The sequence below is a fragment of the Egretta garzetta genome, unplaced genomic scaffold (genome assembly GCF_000687185.1).
Source record: "Egretta garzetta isolate BGI_Z169 unplaced genomic scaffold, ASM68718v1 scaffold81, whole genome shotgun sequence".
NCBI classification, from domain to species: Eukaryota; Metazoa; Chordata; class Aves; order Pelecaniformes; family Ardeidae; genus Egretta; species Egretta garzetta.
The window spans coordinates 484394-502022 of record NW_009258671.1 but is presented as its reverse complement, the minus strand read 5'-3'; the positions used below and the strand labels follow the sequence as shown (position 1 = coordinate 502022).

Genomic DNA, 17629 nt, shown 5'->3' with positions numbered 1-17629 from the left:
GGATCTGTTTGCATAACCCTATTTATTTTCATAACAGCGCTATGAGACATTGCTGCTATTTCAAAGATAAATGAAGCACTGAAGGGATGACTGCCTTGCCCAAGGTCAAACAGGAAAACTTTGTGGGTAGAGCAGGAAATTGAAGTAGTTCCTACCACTGCCTTTGCCAGACCCTGAACATGAGCAGGCTCAGTGCCTGGCAGTGCACAGCTTTTGCCTGTCTCCTAAGTCGTCTTTGGTTTTTGAAAGGCTGCTTTCAAAGTAGCCCGTCTGCGGCGGTGAGCACCCCGGCCGCTTCGCGCCGCAGATAAGTGCTATGTGCAAGGGTAGTGTGTTTCTTTACAGACCAATGGCCTTCAAAGCACAGCTGACCAAAGGATGTTTCTAGATTATTAGGAATGATTAAGGATTCCATTGAAAGAAATAATTTTTTTTCATTCAGTTATTCTACAGACAGACACCCTTTCTCTGAGAGATGGGTGCCTCGTGATCGCAATTATTCTCAGAGCTACAAAGTTAATTTGCCTTTCACTCCGTTCTCTCTCCTAGTGACCACTGAGACCAGGCACTAGATAAGATCCTGTTTTTTCTCTCAGTCCGTTTCAGGATCCAGGCCCCAGATAGTTACTTGAAAGCACCGAATTGTCTAAGATGATACTTGCAGGAACATTGAGAGCAATATCCTAGTTATTTCATCATCTTTGTGACTCAGAGGCTGTAACATTGTCTTCCTTTTGGTTAGTTGAATTAGTTCCAGCAAAACTGTATTTTTGCTTATTTGGTACTTTTGTACATTTAGGAGAGCATTTTCCTGCTTGTTTATCTTTCCCACTGATGTTAATTATTGACTATCAGAGTTCCCTGTGGTGTTGGTGGTTCAGTCTGCCTTTTTATTGTGACCTAGCAGCAGTACTTCACCATCCCAAGCACTCTGATTTCTTCTTTTGTGAAGAAGGTGAACCTAGAAAATAATTAATCATAACATTTCCTATTTACTATAGATTTTATTAACTTTTTTTAATGCTCTTGCAAAAGAAATTTGAGGAACATAATTGGGATGGAGGTGTGTATCTTGGTGGGCATGTTAATTAATCTCATGACACCCTTTGTGAGGTGAGACAGTTATATTATCAGTCATCTGTATGAAATCCTGAGGCACAGAGACTAAATGTTAAGCCAAATGCAATCCTGTGATCTTATTTTAATAAAACACAGCTGTCCACAGAAGTGTGACAGTATATGTAAGAGGCATGTTTGTGGTGTGTAAACACCAAGACAAAAGCCTCCACCTCACTTGGGACAAGCATCCTTTGCATTTCTTGTCTATCTACCATTAAAACCTTTCTTTCAAGTCTCTTTGTTTAGCAGCTCACTTCTTAAAATATCTCTGTGGGAAGTTGTTTCCCCTCAAGCATGGCATTTGTGCTCCAGGTTAGTGCCATAGTGTCATACTCATCTTTTGCCAACTGGCATCTTTCCTGCAGACCATGAAGTGTTTGATAATGAAGAGATGCAGTTGCCAGGTGTTCATTTTGCAGTGGCCAAAGAGATGTCATAATTTTTGACCAGGAGCCATTTTATCTCTTTTACCCCATTTCATATCAAGTGCTCTTGAAATTGCCATCAGACCACAACTTTTTGATGGCGTTAGAAAAAAAGTCTCCTGTCCAATTCAGCATTGATCTAAACCCAAATTATGGGATGCCACTTATTATACAAAAATGTACTGAATAGAATCACAGAATCATAGAATGTTTTGGGTAGGAAGGGACCCCTAGAGGTCATCTAGTCCAACCCCCCTGCAGTGAGCAGGGACACCGCTAACTAGATCAGATTGCTCAGAGCCCTGTCCAACCTGGTCTTAAATAGTTGTGAAAAGGATTTGATTAGTGATAGGAATTAAAAGTCCCCAGTTTGCCCTTTTTTTTTTTTTTTTTGAAGAAATGGGGACTAATACTAGCTAATACCAATTTGAATAAGTAAGTTCTGTCTAAATTTCTCCTTCTTCCATCCTAATGTACTTGCTTTCTGGCAAGGCGGGTTTCTAAAGCCAATAAAAACATAACTTCCTTACAGCCCACAAAGAGCTAGTTAGGTGCCTTGTAATAGGACTTCAATAGGCAGCTGGTAGACTCTGCATAATAGCTGAGCCCACCAAAGGAAACTCTGGTGAAAGACCTCGCTTGAAATTTGCTCCTCCAGTCTTGGGTACCTCATCGTCCCTTTTGGGGGTAGGCAAGTAGTTGGTTCTCTCTTAAAATATAGCCAAAAGAAGGAGGTATATGCCCCAAATTGAGAGGTCACCAATGTGAGTCTCAAGAAAACACCCAAATCACCATACTGTTGACAAAACTGAGGCTGAATGCTCTTCAGCCCTCTTGGTTAACTCCTCTCACTGTGCAAACCAGGGATGTGGCACTGAAATGCTCCGTGTCTCTGTTAATTTAATGAGAGCATTTCCCAGCACTAAGGCTAGTTATGGAGGTATCCAAGGCCTCTTTAATGTCTGTATTTGCCATAGTTTGAATACACGTATTCCCTGGGTTTGATGCCAAAACGTACTTGAAAATATATTGTTCCCAGTTCTTTTACAATGATCCAAAATTAGGGTTGATACTGTTAGCACTTTTGCTCAAACTTATTATCTTACTTACATTAAAAAGGGATCAGATCATGTGGTATCTTGATTTTTAACAAGATGCAGCCTGTAGTGTGTTGAAAAAGAGCTTTGGGACCACTATTTTTATTCTGTAAAAAACAAATGTTTTCTGGCAAGAAAAGAAAAAAGAAATTTGTCCCAGCAAGCTTTTATCATATATCCCAACTTTTAATAACTGTGTATCATCACCATTCCAAATAATCTAAAGGATTTGCTCCAATTTACATGAGTTTGAGGACTGCAAGTTTATTCATGAAAGAAAAAGATAGAAGGAAGAAGGAAAAAAAGAAACCAAACTGGGATTGTTCATTGTTCTGATGGCTGTCAGCAAATTAGTGGGTTCATGTCTGTCAGCAGTGACCTTTACCTCAGTTTCTAAGCTAAAATAAATAAGTTCCTTTTTTTGATACCTGCTGTGATTTAATTCTTAGTGTTCTACAGTTGCAAGCGTTCTTTACATTCATCTTACAATCTTTAGTCCATTACCATTTTTTTTTTGTTTTTTTCTAAGTTTCTGTCTGGACAGATGCTTTGAAAAGAGCTGGTTGCTTATATGGTGTCAGATATGTATGTTTTGTAGCCAACGCTCCACTCATTATTTGAAAGAAGAAAATAAGAATAACTCACTTTGTGAGTTGCTTAGTGAGTAAGAAGAGGTAATTATTAGCACTGATGTCCTTTTTTAAATTGCTACTGTGTATGACATTTCAGGAGTGATATGTGAGGCAGTTACTTTTTACCTTTCTAACAGTATTATTTGATGTGATTTACTCCATTTTTCCTCATAGCAATTGCTTGGAGAGCTTTCAGAGGTAACAAAACTGCTCATCTGATATCAAGCCTCAAAAATTACTCTTTTGGACTATGTAGTTATCGAATTCTGTACTGCATGCTTGTTTTGTTTGTAGCAATGAATAGAAGTGATGGGATGAATGTGTGGATGTCCTCAAAAGATCTAGAGTTAAAAAAAGAAGTGTTTAAAAAAGGAACTGTTAGATGTGATTCAAATGTATAATTGGCTTTTGTGCCCTGTTCAACAAAATTTGAATTGTATTTCAATGTGGTTTCATCTTTAAATTTAGAATTTGAGTGATGCTTCCAGTTTAATTTTTGTTTTCACTCCAGCAAGTCGTTTTGATGAGACTTGTGATTGCAGTACAACATGTTTTTGAAACTACATCAGTAGCACCCATTGAGAGCTACGTGTAGTGTTTAGCTGGATTATGATTGTGGTGGTATGCAGTTGATGCCTTGGTTTGTAATGAATCCTCTATACCATAAAAAGAGACGCGCTTTTTCCTTGCATGTTGTTTAAGAAGGTTGGGGCACACATGAGGGTACATTGTGGGGAAAACAGTCTAGCAATTGGAATCCATGAGCAAGATTGAAAAAATGTCTGGCTATCACTAAAACATTTTAATATCTGTGAAATTTTTAAATTCATTAACAAGATACTGGATATACCGTAGTATATCTATGTATCATAAACTATGGTATGCTTACTATATACCTAGTAGGGCACTCTCTTTCCGCCAAAGGGCAGGTTTCTTAAATATACATTATTCTGCTTGTTCTCTTTTATAATGCATTTCACTTTTCTTGGCATTTGACATTTAAAAAAGCATTTATTGTCTTAACATTGAAGTAGTAGAATACAGAAAAGTCAATCATATGAATTTTTTTTTTAATCTCCCCACAATGCACTGCACAAGATGAACACAAAATAATTAAGATGAATGCCTTTGAACAACTAAATGCTAAGGAAAAAAAACCAACAACCCACAACAAAAAGGTTTAATGAGAATGTATTGTAAGACTATATTTTTGCTTTAGTAGCCGACTACTACAATTTCAGTGAAAATTTCGAAGGGAAATTAAAGACTTTTTTCCTGGGCTTACTTGAATGGCCATAGAAGCTGACAGGATAAATTTCCTGCTGTAACTCAGCATAGCTTAGCTGCAATGGTCCCTGTTTACATTCGCTACAAAATACCTTGTCCATCAGCTAGACTTACCAATTTGGGGATTCCTGTGTAAGGGCAGTTGCTGACATTTAATGAAAGTTTGATTGTTGTCAGGGCAGCGATGTGCTGCTCAGATTCTAACATATGGCTCCTACAAATATTTCCCTACTTGATCTGCCATAAACCCTTTGCCTCCAAGGAAATAGGGAAGAGTGTTTCAGGAAGGAGCAATGAATCTGGGGAATGTACTCATCTGTTTTCCTACCAAAGTAAGCAGACATCTCATAACTAAGAAATGAGGCATCCCTACTGAGCAAACAAACTTTAATATTAAACTTTCAAGCTGCATTAGTCCAAAGCCGTGGAGAGGGAGCACTGCTAAATCAGTGAGATGTGGCGTTTGAACTGTTTGAAAGGCGAGGGTAGCACAGGTCGCTTATGAGCTTCTGGGCTTGCCTGTCTTTGGGATTGCTTTGGGAAAATACATGCCTCTTCCTGTAACTGGCGCCATTCTAAAGGCAAAAAAGGAGAAAAGAAACTATTCCGCAGAATTATTCTTGATACACCTGCTAGTTAGTTATTCGCAGCAAGATAATTTGCATGTCGTTAGAATACTGCGTAAAGCGGGGGAAAAGAAACAACAGCCCTATTCTAAGAATTGTGGAGTTTGGGGGAGTTTAATTGGGTTATTGCATTGAGGTGGCCTGTAGTGACCACACAATTACCTGAAAAGGCCCAACGGAATGGGAAGGAGGAGCAGGAACCTCTTAAATGGTGCCTGCAGTTCAAGAAACAATGTATTATCCCAGCCTCAGTGGCGTTTGTAAGTTAAACCATTAGTCAGGCTTAGGTGTGGCTGGGTATGTTCACTTTTCACTATTTTTTACATAACTTCTCTATAGTATACATTTTTACACTGATAAAGTCCAACAATTAAAAAATTTTGGAAGCTGTTAAAAAGTGCCAGGTAGTAGAAGTTTGGGATTTAAAACCAGTTTCAGTTATAGAACTCGTCCGCTTGAAAGAAAGAAATGTGTTTCAGATGATGCCATTGCTGTGAATTTTGTGCCCGACAGAGAAAGAAATTGATGCCAAACATTGACGCCAAATCAAGTTTTGGCAAATTTTGGAACTATATCTGGAAGTGAGATGTCTTTGTGCAATAAATGAAATCAGTTGGTGCAAAGCATCCCAGCATTTTCTGCAGAAACCTGAGTTTGTCTGATGTCCTGCCCAAGTTTTGTTGGCAAACCGAGTCTCTCTGCACCTTTTCAGAAACAAAGGACGGACTATGCTGCAAAACAACCCGATCCAGCTCCTGCTACTCCTTTGCCACCTCCAACACCCGCTCCTGTCCCCGTGGCTGTCCCCCTCCCTCCTAGCGCACCAGCACCTATTCCGGTTCCCGTGCCCAAAGCGCCAGCAACCGTCAGCCGCCAAAGCAGCACCTCTAGTGACAGTGGTGGTAGCGTTGCACGAGACACCCAGAGGCAGAAGCAAGTTCCTGTGGATCGTAAGTTTGTCTAAGAAGCCAGAAAAAAATGTATTTCTCCCATTCCTGTGCGTTTTGCTTAATCCTTAAATTCCTTAAAACCTTGTGTTTCAGATTAAAGTTCATCAAATATTTAGCTTTAACCCTATGTTTAAAAATACACATTTTCTATGTATCTGTGTTCTGACCCTCGCTAATCACGATGGTAAGTAGGGACAAAACACTTCTGTGCCTGTCCCAGCCCTAAATCATCTCCTTTTATGACTGTTTGGGATCTTCAGTCAGTGGTTTTCAACACTTACTTAAATGCCCATGCTGGTATTTGTACATTTTCCACCTGAAAAATCTAAATTGCTTTTAAAATCAGTTAGGCTGTTTTTACACTTCTGTCCATGGTCATCCATATTTCTAGGGCATTTGCACCATTCCGGAACGTGTATCCAAGGCTTGCAAGAAGAGTTACTGGTCTGGCTGATGCATAGGAACCATGTTGTAACAGTGTTGTTAGGACACTCGTCTTATAATCAGGTTCCCTCAGCTTGGTCAAAGCAACAGCAACTGGCAGGCCACCGAGCAAACTTTTGCGTCCTTGTCGTAGGAGGATGAGAGAACGTACTCTGCAGCCCTTTAGCTGGAAAAGCATGGTAGCCTGCTTCCAGCAGTGTGTGGCAGTCATGCAAAGTTCTGCTTAAGGCCACCTTGTAAATGTAAAGCCCGTCGGCTGCTGAGGCTCCTACTCTGTATTGACTGAAAAGCAGGTTAGGTTAGGAGAACTTTAAATATTTAGTCAATAAATTCTGTCCTAACTGCACTTTAAGCAATGTGATTGCTTGGCTTAAAAATAACTGAAACTTTTAGGCAGGCATTTGCTATAGTTTTTAAAGTAGTAGCTGTTACAATAAGCTTTTTGCAGTTCAGGAGTTGACAGCTTCTCCCATCGCCCGCCTCCCTGCCTTATCAGAAAATCCCACTTCTACCTGAGGTAAAAACTGGCACCGAGCGTAAACCTTTCTGCAGGATGGCTTCTTTTCCCCCCTGTCCCCAGGCAATGGGAAGCGTGCCTGCTTGGGTACCCCGCTCAGTCGGCGGAGCCTGCTTTGACATTGCCTGGTGGCAGACAAGCTCTCGCCTAAGCTCTGAACTCAGGAAGGCTCTGGGCCCTTTTTAATGTTTTCACATAACAGACTGGCTGGCTGGAAGTTATAAATGGAGAACAGCCGGGCAGGAGGCTTCACTGCTGTTTCCCAAAGAAACAGTAGGGCCAGCTTCTGCAGTTTGGGCAGCAGTTTGTTACTTAAATAAAAACAGAAACCCAAGCAGTTAGAAATTATGTGGAAAGTGAGGGTGAATTCCACACACACACACGCGGACAGAAAACGATACTTTTATTTCCATGTAAGAACTTTGCTTGCTGTAGCAGGCGCGTTCCCTTGAATCCATGCTGGCCTGCTCTACCCGTGACAGATGGAAAAAGTGAAGACCATCCTGGCTTGAAGTACAGGGTGTGAGGTGTGAAGTGTTGCTGTAGGCTAAGCGGTGGCAAGACATCTCTTGTCCTCTCAGCATCCGCTGAGGCCCTGGGCCACGCGTGAGAGCTCCTGTGCCCTGCGGGGAGCTGCTGCTCAAGCCCAGTTCAGGAGCTTCAGGTACCTCACGGCCCTGGCAGAACGGCTGCCTCTGCAAAGGCGATGGGCAACCCTGCCCCTGCCCCTGCTGCCCAAGTACCCACCTGAACCCTGCAGAGAACGCTCCCTGTAGCGTCTGCTTCACGCCAAGCGCATCTTGTTTATTTATGATAATGCACCTAACAACAGTGAGAATCTGTTATCTAACAGCTAAATACTTATCTTTTGATGTAGTCTCGGTCTGGATAAAACATAAGTCCTTCAAAATCTGTGTAAATAGAAGGAAGATAGCAATTTTCTCTCTCTTTTCCTGTTTGGGAAAATAACTGGTGCATGCCTTGACAACATTGCCTAAAGGCTTTACTTGTATATCCCATCTCAGACCATCACATACCGCTGAGCACATATCATTTTGGCTTCTGATTCACACTCTGGGGGAAAAAACCGCAACACAATAAGGCCTGAATGCCTCAAATATTTTACTAGAGATATTTTGTCCACTTTCAACCTGGGGCTATTTTGTAAAAGAAAAAAAAATAATGGCTAAACAAAGGATTTTTCTTTTTTTGTTGTTGTTGTGATTAAAAAACAATAGTCCTAAAAGCAAGCCTATGTAAAGTTTGTTTTTATTTGTCTAACTGGCTAGAGATGGTGATCCTTGGAGAGGTTTTGGGACGATATAAAAGGAAAGTACAGAAAGAAACATTTTTGCTATCTTACATTTTTTTCATATTGAAGTTGTGTTGTTTTCCTCTGTTGCTGTCAGTGTAATGGGAGAGAAGGTGCTGTAGTTACTGTTTGTGTATCAAAAAGTGAGAAGGTTGAATAAAGATGACTGTCTTGGTAAGGAAATCCTGAGGATTTCTGAGATCGTTTAAAGTTGTGTCTCAAAGGCTTTTTGTAGTTATTCCAGGGTTACTGCATGGAGAGTTTAACTGTGCTACATCAGTATCTTCTCTGTGCCCAAAAAGATATTTACATGCTTTTGGATTCTACCTATTTTTGTGAAATAATCCATAGAACTTCTAATCCACATTTTAAACAATTTTCAGTGTCATTGTAATTGATCTTGTTGAAATGCATTAAAAGCATTTCATTTTGTTGCCTGCTAATGATCAGCAACTGAACTAAATGCTTCAGACAAATGGGTTCTGTGGGACAGCATAGTGTCCAGTTTTGGTTTGGTTTGGGGGATGGGGAAGAAAAAAAAAGTCTGCCCAATTCCTGTGTCTCTGGTGAGAGCAACTACTTTTTTTTTCTTCTCTTTTTAATGCAAAGTGTGACATTGTTTCAGCTAACCAGTCACTCCAGGCTTGGACTGAATTCAAATTTCTTACAACCCCTTCAAAAATGTCATTACTATAATAGGTTATTAGATGTAAGGTGATACGTGTCAGCAGCCATGAAATTTTTTTGCCTACATTGATTTGCACTAAAAAGTGGAGCTTTCTTTTAAAACATGTTTGTAGAAAGTGCTGCCTTTCCACAGTGTAAGCAATCTTAATTTTTTCATTTTCATTTTTAACACATCTTAATTCTATTTGAAGAAATGCAGACTATGACAATTGAATAACCCTCCATGCCCATTTTCTTCTACAGCTTGGGTGCTGTCGGGCTGATCTACACCCCTGTGCAACACCAAATGCAACTCCTCTTTCTAGGGTCTCAGTTGAATTTGGGGCGGGGTGGGTGGTGGGGAGTATGTGTGTGTGTTTGCTTTTGTAATGTTTTGCAAAAAGAGGAGTGGGAATATTGAAGTCTTCCCTAGGGAAGCTAAGATTTCAAGTGGAGTATAAGAAATGACCTGGCTTTGATAAAGCAACCTTGAGAATAACTCCTGTGGGGCATCCCTCTCTCTAGGCAGGAAATCGCAGATGGAGGAGGTGCAGGATGAACTTGTTCACCGGCTCACCATCGGCCGGAGCACTGCCCAGAGGAAGTTCCACGTGCCACGACCAAACATCCCGGTAGTTAACATCACTTACGACTCTTCACCTGAGGATGTCAAAGCATGGTTGGAGTCCAAAGGATTCAACCCTGTGTAAGTATGAGGGCAAATGTAAGAAAACTTCTTAAACTTATTTTCCTGTCAGTAATTAGGATATGGTCTGCCCACTTTTTAAAATCAAGCAGCCTTCTGAAAATCAAAACACGTCAGCTGCACCCGTGGAAAAAATAATTTGTTTTTACATATATATACATAAATATTTATGTATTCATATGTATATAATATATATATCAATATATATCAATGTGGTCATAGATCTATAGAGATATAGATGTATTTAGGAAAAAAAAATATATGCATTAGCCTCCACCAAAATATACTTGTTATAACAGATACTGAATTGACTTCAAGAGTCCTGTTACTTAGAGTAAAGGTGTCCCTGCTCACTGCAGGGGGGTTGGACTAGATGACCTCTAAAGGTCCCTTCCAACCCAAAGCATTCTGTGAAAGTTTTGTCTTAATTTAGTAGCCCTACCTGAGAAAATGTGGGATGAGGATAACCTGATTCTCTCCCTTGGCTAGTGTATTTTTGCTTATTTCTTCTTTGTTCCCTTGGTGTGACCACAGGACTGTCAACAGCCTTGGCGTGCTGACAGGTGCCCAGCTTTTCTCCCTCAATAAAGACGAACTAAAGACTGTTTGCCCAGAAGGGTCTAGAGTCTACAGCCAAATTACGGTACAGAAATCTGCCTTGGAGGTATGTATGACCCTTCATACTAACCTAATTCTGGGTGGCCACTTTTTAACCTATAGAAGTAACTTGCTCTTTCTGTGAAGCAGCTGTTTTTTCTCAGTTCCCATCAACATTGATAAGCATTATTTGTACCTGAGTTATTTGGTATTAATCCGTTGAAACAGCAACCGTCAAATCACTAGGTGGGATCTCTCCCCACTTCTAAAGGGGCCCACAAAAGTATTAGAAAAAGTGCCTGGTAGTACTCAAGTTTAAGACATTGTGTGCTGTAATCAGACTTCAAGAAGACAAAATGAGCCAAAAAGGGTTTTGGGGAAACCAAGAGGAGAGAGTAAAATGCCCTTTTTCTTGCTTCTTGCTCTGCCTGGTACTTTTGGTGGTGATGAGTTAGTTTTGCTTTATCTTTGTAGAGGAGATTTGATTTATTAGGCATGAGAAAGTGGTAGAGTGAGCTCACTGCTAAATCTCTAAGCCTTTCAGGTCAAACACTGGGGCATCTGTATTAGTGGGTTCCTAAGCAGGGGAAAACACATTTGATGCTATGCTAGCAGAATTACTGAATGGAGGATGAAAACATTGTATGTCTGTATTCATCACTCTGTGGCAGTTTGCTTTAATTCTTCCTTAAACACATTAAAAGCTTGTACATGGTGTTGTGCTAGGGAGAACGCTTATCAGTTTTAAACAGGAGAACTGCAGGTGAATCCACTCTTTTTTTATTTTTAAAACTTTCTGTGGCAAGTGAAGAAACAGACTCGTTACTGTCTAGAGGTGAGACTAATCCAAACGAGAAACTATATTCTTCACATCCTGTTTAAAAGAAAATAGTGAAGAAGTTTAAAATGTGTTTCTATCTCCTCTTGAAGCTGGGATTGTCTTGCTTAAATGATTTTAAGCTTTGACTACCAGGCATATTGTTAAAGACAAGTTTATGATGATGCATATTTTACAATTTACCTGATCAGTGTGGATCAGAGAGCATTACTTTCAAACACTGTTAAGAGTGCTTTATTCCCTTCTTCAAGCCGTGTTTTCCTGTGAGAGGAAGAGATTTGACTTTTATTCTTAGGAATGTATGTCACTACAATCCATCATTTCCTAGTGAAGATATATGTGTATTCTTCAATTTTTCTGGAATGTCAACAATCTTATTTCAGCTTCATAAGGCTTCTGTGTACTGAGATGGAAGTGCCTTTGTGGTGGTAATTTGTCTGAAAAGCAGAGATGCACTGGACTGTAGAAGTATGCCCTTTTTTCCCTCTCTGCTGTCATTCTGCTTGCCTCAGTTAGGTCTTGCTCTGCAGGAAACTGAGCAGTCGAAACTTGTCTAATAAATGCTCTAGAAGTGTTAATAAACAGAGTTTAACAAGGTCATTGGATTTTGTTAGTGAAAAGGTAATTGAAATATTTATTTCTGCATCAGTTATTTGAGGTTTAATTGATGAATTTCAGAATTTATGTAATTTCTGATTGGAACCCTAATGGAGTTTGTGGCTTCTGTATAAATAGACTGCAAGTGTGGGGAAGGTCTTTGGGGTTTTACAGCTTTCTGGGCCTGGCCAAGCAAAAGCAGAAAGATAAGACTTTATGAGACCAATGCGTCAGACAACAGAAAGCTGGCGATAGCCAAGGCCAAACACCTCCCTTCAGCCAGGGGGAAATGTTGGTGGCGAGCAGCGGTGTCTCAGGAGGAGGCAGGATGCACCACACTCTTTGTACTGATCAGCGTTATCCCCCCTGGGAGCTGTTTTCTGGGGTTGCTCCAGAGAGTTGAAGTTCACGTTGTATACCAAGTACAGTATATAACAGCTACTTGGCTGGTCATCTATTTGGATTTACTTTTTCATTGCAAAGTGAAAATATTAATAAGTGTCCATGATTATGAGTTTTTATGTGTCCATTGCCATAACTTCTGTTGAGCGTTTCAAGCTCTGGTGTTGAAAAGCGCTATAGAAGATAAGCATAGAGACACAAGATCCTGACCACCACCTTTGTCATCTACAGAAGGGAACACTTTGGGTCCACGTTCTCATTGTCTTCCTGCTCCATCAATGGGAAGCATGGGCACACATCCCTCTAAAACTGAACATGGTTTCTATCTAATATATGTATCAAATTGGCTGGAAGAATGGCTTATTCTCTTTGACTCCTCAGTGAGAGGAATGACCCAGGCGCAGAAGTGGGATTGAACGATGGACCTTACTGATGCCTCATGGTCTGGTTAGAGACTAAGCTGGGTAAATCACTAAGGCCAAGGTCTAGCCATCTGTTCCAAAAACTGTCTTCCCAAGAACAGCCCTAGGCTACTTGGCTACCCTGTCTCCGAATAGGTTGTGCCTGTTGTGCCATGCCACATGATGTATTGCAGTTGGTTTAGTTGAGCAGCGTTTCAAGCTCATCAGTCGTGTTGTTATTGATGTTATCAGGAAGGTAAACTGTTTCAACCTTGGCTGCTCCGTTGTTTTCAGGAAAATATTTGCACATGACCTCTGATAAAGCACGTTGTCGAGTATCTGCTGATGTTTTTTATGCATGACTTACTTAGTAATGGCTGACTGCTGCACTTGCTCTGTGTCTGAAACCAAGTGGGCAAGGACAAGATGAATTAAGACAAATAAAAGTGCTCTCTCACCTTCAGGGAGTCGATTATAAGCCCCCTGCTTTGCCCTTCCACTCTGGGAGGAGAAAGCAATGATAATTTACCTAGCAGAAGTATCCTCACCTCCCTCCCTGTGAATATCTAACCTGTCTGCCAGGTAATGGCATCTGAGAGTGCATTGTAATGGATATAATGGGATAAATCTAAGTTAAATTTTATGTAGTGGGATAAATTTTCAGAGTTCAGAATCAACTGAAGGATTTTTTCCCCTTAATAGTCCTGAAATTTGCTTTACAAATGTCAAAAACAGTTTCTGCTTCTTTATTCAGAGACTATTTTGGAAGATGATAGTTTCAAAGCTTGGAAGGTCATGTCATAGCCAAATAACACAGTAGCAGCTAGGGTTCTTGATTTGTAATCCTCTAGTCTCATTCAAAGTCATGCACACTTTGGGAAGTTCTGCTCTAGTGGATGGATATGTGTCCTGGCCTTGTTAATAACTTCGTTTACGTTGTTGAAGCAATCTGTTTGCAGCTAGCTCAGCAGACCTGTTTTTCACCTTGAAAGGTGAAATAAGGCCTTGTCCTCACTGTACTACACTGTTGCTAGTACAGTTAATATAATTCAGTTCTTAAGACTTTGTCCTAAGGTTGAAGCCTGTGTCTCTGAACATCGAATGCACGATGTTGTATCGTATAATGCGGGATACTAAGATTAGGTATCTCAATCTTTATTTGAGGCCTTGGCTGTACAAACCCATGTGTATGCATGAATTTTGTGTTTACATAAACCTAAACCCACCAAGGATTTATATGCTTTAATTTCTAAATATGATTGCCATGACAATTAACTACTCAAGGGTGGAATCCTAACAAACTTGCTGGGCTTTAACCCTGCTTTTACTGAGGCCATATTTCACCCCGTAAATATCCAACACTTCAGTGGCTTGAGTGAGAATTAAAGATGCTCAGCAGTGCCAAAAGTCAAGCTGACACTTTTAATAGTCTGCAGGTTCGTTTCTGGTCCACATTTAAGGATAGTGTAAATACTTTCCTATTCCAAATGTTATTTAACCAGATTCTTAGTGCATCTTTAGTTCTGGAGCAGCAAAGTGGATTTAACTTGTTCAAACATCTGTCTTAATAAAATCCTGGCAGAGGATCCTCATCATGTCTAATAACCAAGAGTAAACTCCTTTTCTTTTTTATTTGTTTATAGGCTAACAGTGGTAGTTCAGAACTGCAAGAAATTATGAGAAGACGACAAGAAAAAATCAGTGCAGCTGCCACAGATTCAGGTGTGGAGTCCTTTGATGAAGGAAGCAGCCACTAAAATGTCTTTCCTCTTTTCTTTAACACCATTGTCCATTAGCATTATACCATGCAGCTTTGCTTTAGGAAGCAGTGCAGGGGAATGTCTTATAATACTGTAAATGTAACTAGCCACCATAAAGAAAATTGACAGTAGTCTCCACAGAAGTACCTGCTGCTGGCTTCTCATCATTGAAAATGAACAGATGAGAAATTCAGTGGAGGTTCCTGACAGGTGAAAATATTGGCATGTGATTTGTTTACACCCAAAGATGAGTCTTGGCTTTATTGAATTAACCACTCCATGAAAGATAAACTGGAACATGTCTTTGTGAGTCATCCGAGGGAAGCTGAGCCAGCAATAAAAAAAGCATTTGGACCCTTCAGTAATAATAAGATTCTGAATCCCATCTCTTGCTGTAGTTTGCAATTATGTCTTTTTGGCTCAGTCTTCCTTGTCATGCATTCGGCTGCAGGATGTTTAGTTAAGTCACTGATGCCAGCAATCAGAGAGGAAATGTTTAGAGAATGAACAGCAGCCTGACATAGACTGAATCTTTCTTGCATCACTCCCAAGATGTTTTATTGCTAATGATGCTGTTTATAGCAAAATAACACCCTGTACATTGATTTTATCAATACTTCACTCGTGATGAACTATAATACTGCACAACAAGGAATAACTAGAAAATAGTAACGCAGCTCAGCTCAAAGAGGTGATCAGATCTGCTGTAGGTAGCCATGAAACAATTCGCAGTACGTTTTTTTTTTTTTTAATATACTTGCTTTTTTTTTGTTCGTAACTTAACCCATCAAAAGAACAGTGTATAATCTAGACTTCTTTGTGTGTTGATCCCAGATGTCAGTTTTTCCTTATGTAAAAAGCTATTGTTTCTTTATAAATGTAATCTTTTGGAAAAGTGGATTCCTGGAGGCAAAAGGGGGAGAAGAGGAAACATCCCTTCCAGCAAATATTATTTTTGAAGATGCAATGATTTTTGTCACAAAAATGTTCTGTTATTTGACATGGTTGCGTGATTTTATATATAATATATGTATTATATATAATATATAATATCACTTAATTTAGACAAATTTAATCGTCTAGTTTGATTAAGTTTCATAGTGCCTTTTTCACATGAATCAGCTTAAAGTCTGCAATAAACAGTATTTCTTGTCTGTTAAATAGTTGTATCTTTGTGGCTACAAAGATGGTATTGAAATAAGAAAGCATTGTTGATTTTTGCCATTAGTTTGCTCTTCCTCTGTGTACAAGGGAAAAGAAAGAATCCTATTCATTTTTCATAAAAGAAAAATTAAAAATCTTAATAAAGCTGTTTAGTGCCATTTATTGTAAATGTCCTTACAAATGCTTCTTCTGCGTGTTTGTTACATGTCTATGTGTATTTTTACATTTAATATATATTCTTTATGCCTGTGAAAAGTACATAGGTTCGACACCTGTCTTTTAAATGTAGTCTTATCCAGAAATGGGTCAAGAAGTGACGAATCCCAAACTGAAGACTCCAGCTGCCATAGCAATCACTAAGAAATGAATTCTTGTCTTACCCAGTGAAAGAAATGATGAGTCTCAATTGCTTTCTCCCTATAGGAAACGTTGGAACCAGCACACCTGCATAATAACTGCATCCATTCAACCTCTACACGTAGCTTTAGGGGGAACATGGTTTAGTGGTGGGATGACAGGATTAGGTTAATGGTTGGACTTGATCTTAAAGGTCTTCTCCAACCTAAATGATTCTATGAAAATTGTCTGTCTTGCTGCCTGTCAAGCCCAGTCCTCCAAAGGCTTGATGTGTTCTCTGATTCACAGTTAAAATTTCCTCTTCCCCACCCTCTCTAGTAAGCTTCCATACCTAGCCTGAGGAGTGGTCACTGTGCAGCAAAAAGTCCCCTGCGCTAGGTGGTGAATGACTAAGAAAATAAAGGAAGATCTGAAGCTACTCTTACATAGATGCTTTGGCACTTGTAAGTACAGGAGTAGGAAACTTCTAAAAATATCTTTGAAACTCATATTTAAAAATTAGAGTCACTATTTTTTCATGGAAGGTATGTCTGATTCTGTAAAAGGCACTGTGGTGGTACCTGCACCTTTGTTTCCCTGTTAATTACCAAAATATGAAGCCAATATTCATATTCTCTGCAAGCTTGTTCTAGGTTCAGCCCATGGTTTGCTTTTGCCCAGAAGGAGGCATCAGCTCTGAGACACTTTGGACTTCCTGGAGTTTGGCATGCGGAGGTCTTGGAGGAAACACCCCCGTTTCATCTCTGAGAGAAAAGAGGTGGCTTCACAACTGCTTTTTTTTTTTTTTTTAAGATGGATTTCTGTGTAGATGTTAAGCTGTATAGAATGCCAGAGGCATCTTTGGAGATACAAGGGAGAAAAACCTTTCCATATACTTCAGGGATAAGCAGAATAATCTGGGGCTTTGGGGATTGGTTGGTTTGTTTCTGTGGTTTTTTTTCAAAGTTTTAAAATGAACCGCTAATGACATAACAACCCAGTACAACATGAGTCGTATTTTACCCTTTTAACTTTGCTGAACTAGACTTCATGATTTCTGAGTCTGTGAAATCTGAGTGGCATTAAGGCAGAGATTTCCCTTTTCGCTGGAATTTCTGTGATGATTTAAGACTCTGCAGGGAGCTTCACCCCTCTGCTATGCAGTTTTTGAATTTTCAGCTTGTTGACAGTTACGAGAAAGCAAAAAAGAGATCCTATTGGGGGGGGTGTCATCAAATGAAAATAAATGTTTTCTTCAAAATTTTAAGTGTCTTAAATGAAAACAGTGGTAAAATGCAGTGTTAAATTCAAAATGTTTTCTCTAGGATTTGAGCAGTGAGGATTTTGGATTTTACACCAGTATTTTAGAAAGATGTGATATGTGAAAAGTGTCTTTGAAAAGGAAACAAAACAGTTTTTTAAGTGTCAGAAAGTGCCTTATTAAATGTGGAAAAAAAAAGTTGTGTTTGATAACATAGGAACTACTTTACTCTTTTTCTGCCATCGAGTCTGCTTTTTTAACTGGGTGGAGGGAGAGAGTTTTCACAGCATATGTTCACTCAGCAGTTTTATGCTTTCTAAGCACATACCTTTTAATATCAGCAACAGCACTTCTTCCCACTCCTTTAGTCTGCTTGTTCCCTTAGGAGGCCATGGGGAAAGAAAACCATGGTGAGACCTCGCATTTAATTTGTAAAGCACACTTCTAACCAATATTGATGCATGGAACAGTTTACTTACCTTCTAGCAATTC

The 17629-nt window shown here is 39.7% G+C and overlaps 1 protein-coding gene across 1 annotated transcript in view; it reads left to right on the top strand.

The window, feature by feature from the left end:
- Positions 1-14373, top strand: part of EPS8 (epidermal growth factor receptor pathway substrate 8) — a 54169-nt gene extending 39796 nt beyond the window's left edge. Inside the window, exons 17-20 of the mRNA XM_009648724.2 lie at positions 5899-6136; positions 9601-9781; positions 10316-10445; positions 14260-14373. Of these exons, the coding sequence (XP_009647019.1) occupies positions 5899-6136; positions 9601-9781; positions 10316-10445; positions 14260-14373 (663 nt within the window). The remainder of the gene's footprint in view (positions 1-5898; positions 6137-9600; positions 9782-10315; positions 10446-14259) is intronic.
- The last annotated feature ends 3256 nt before the right edge of the window (positions 14374-17629 follow it).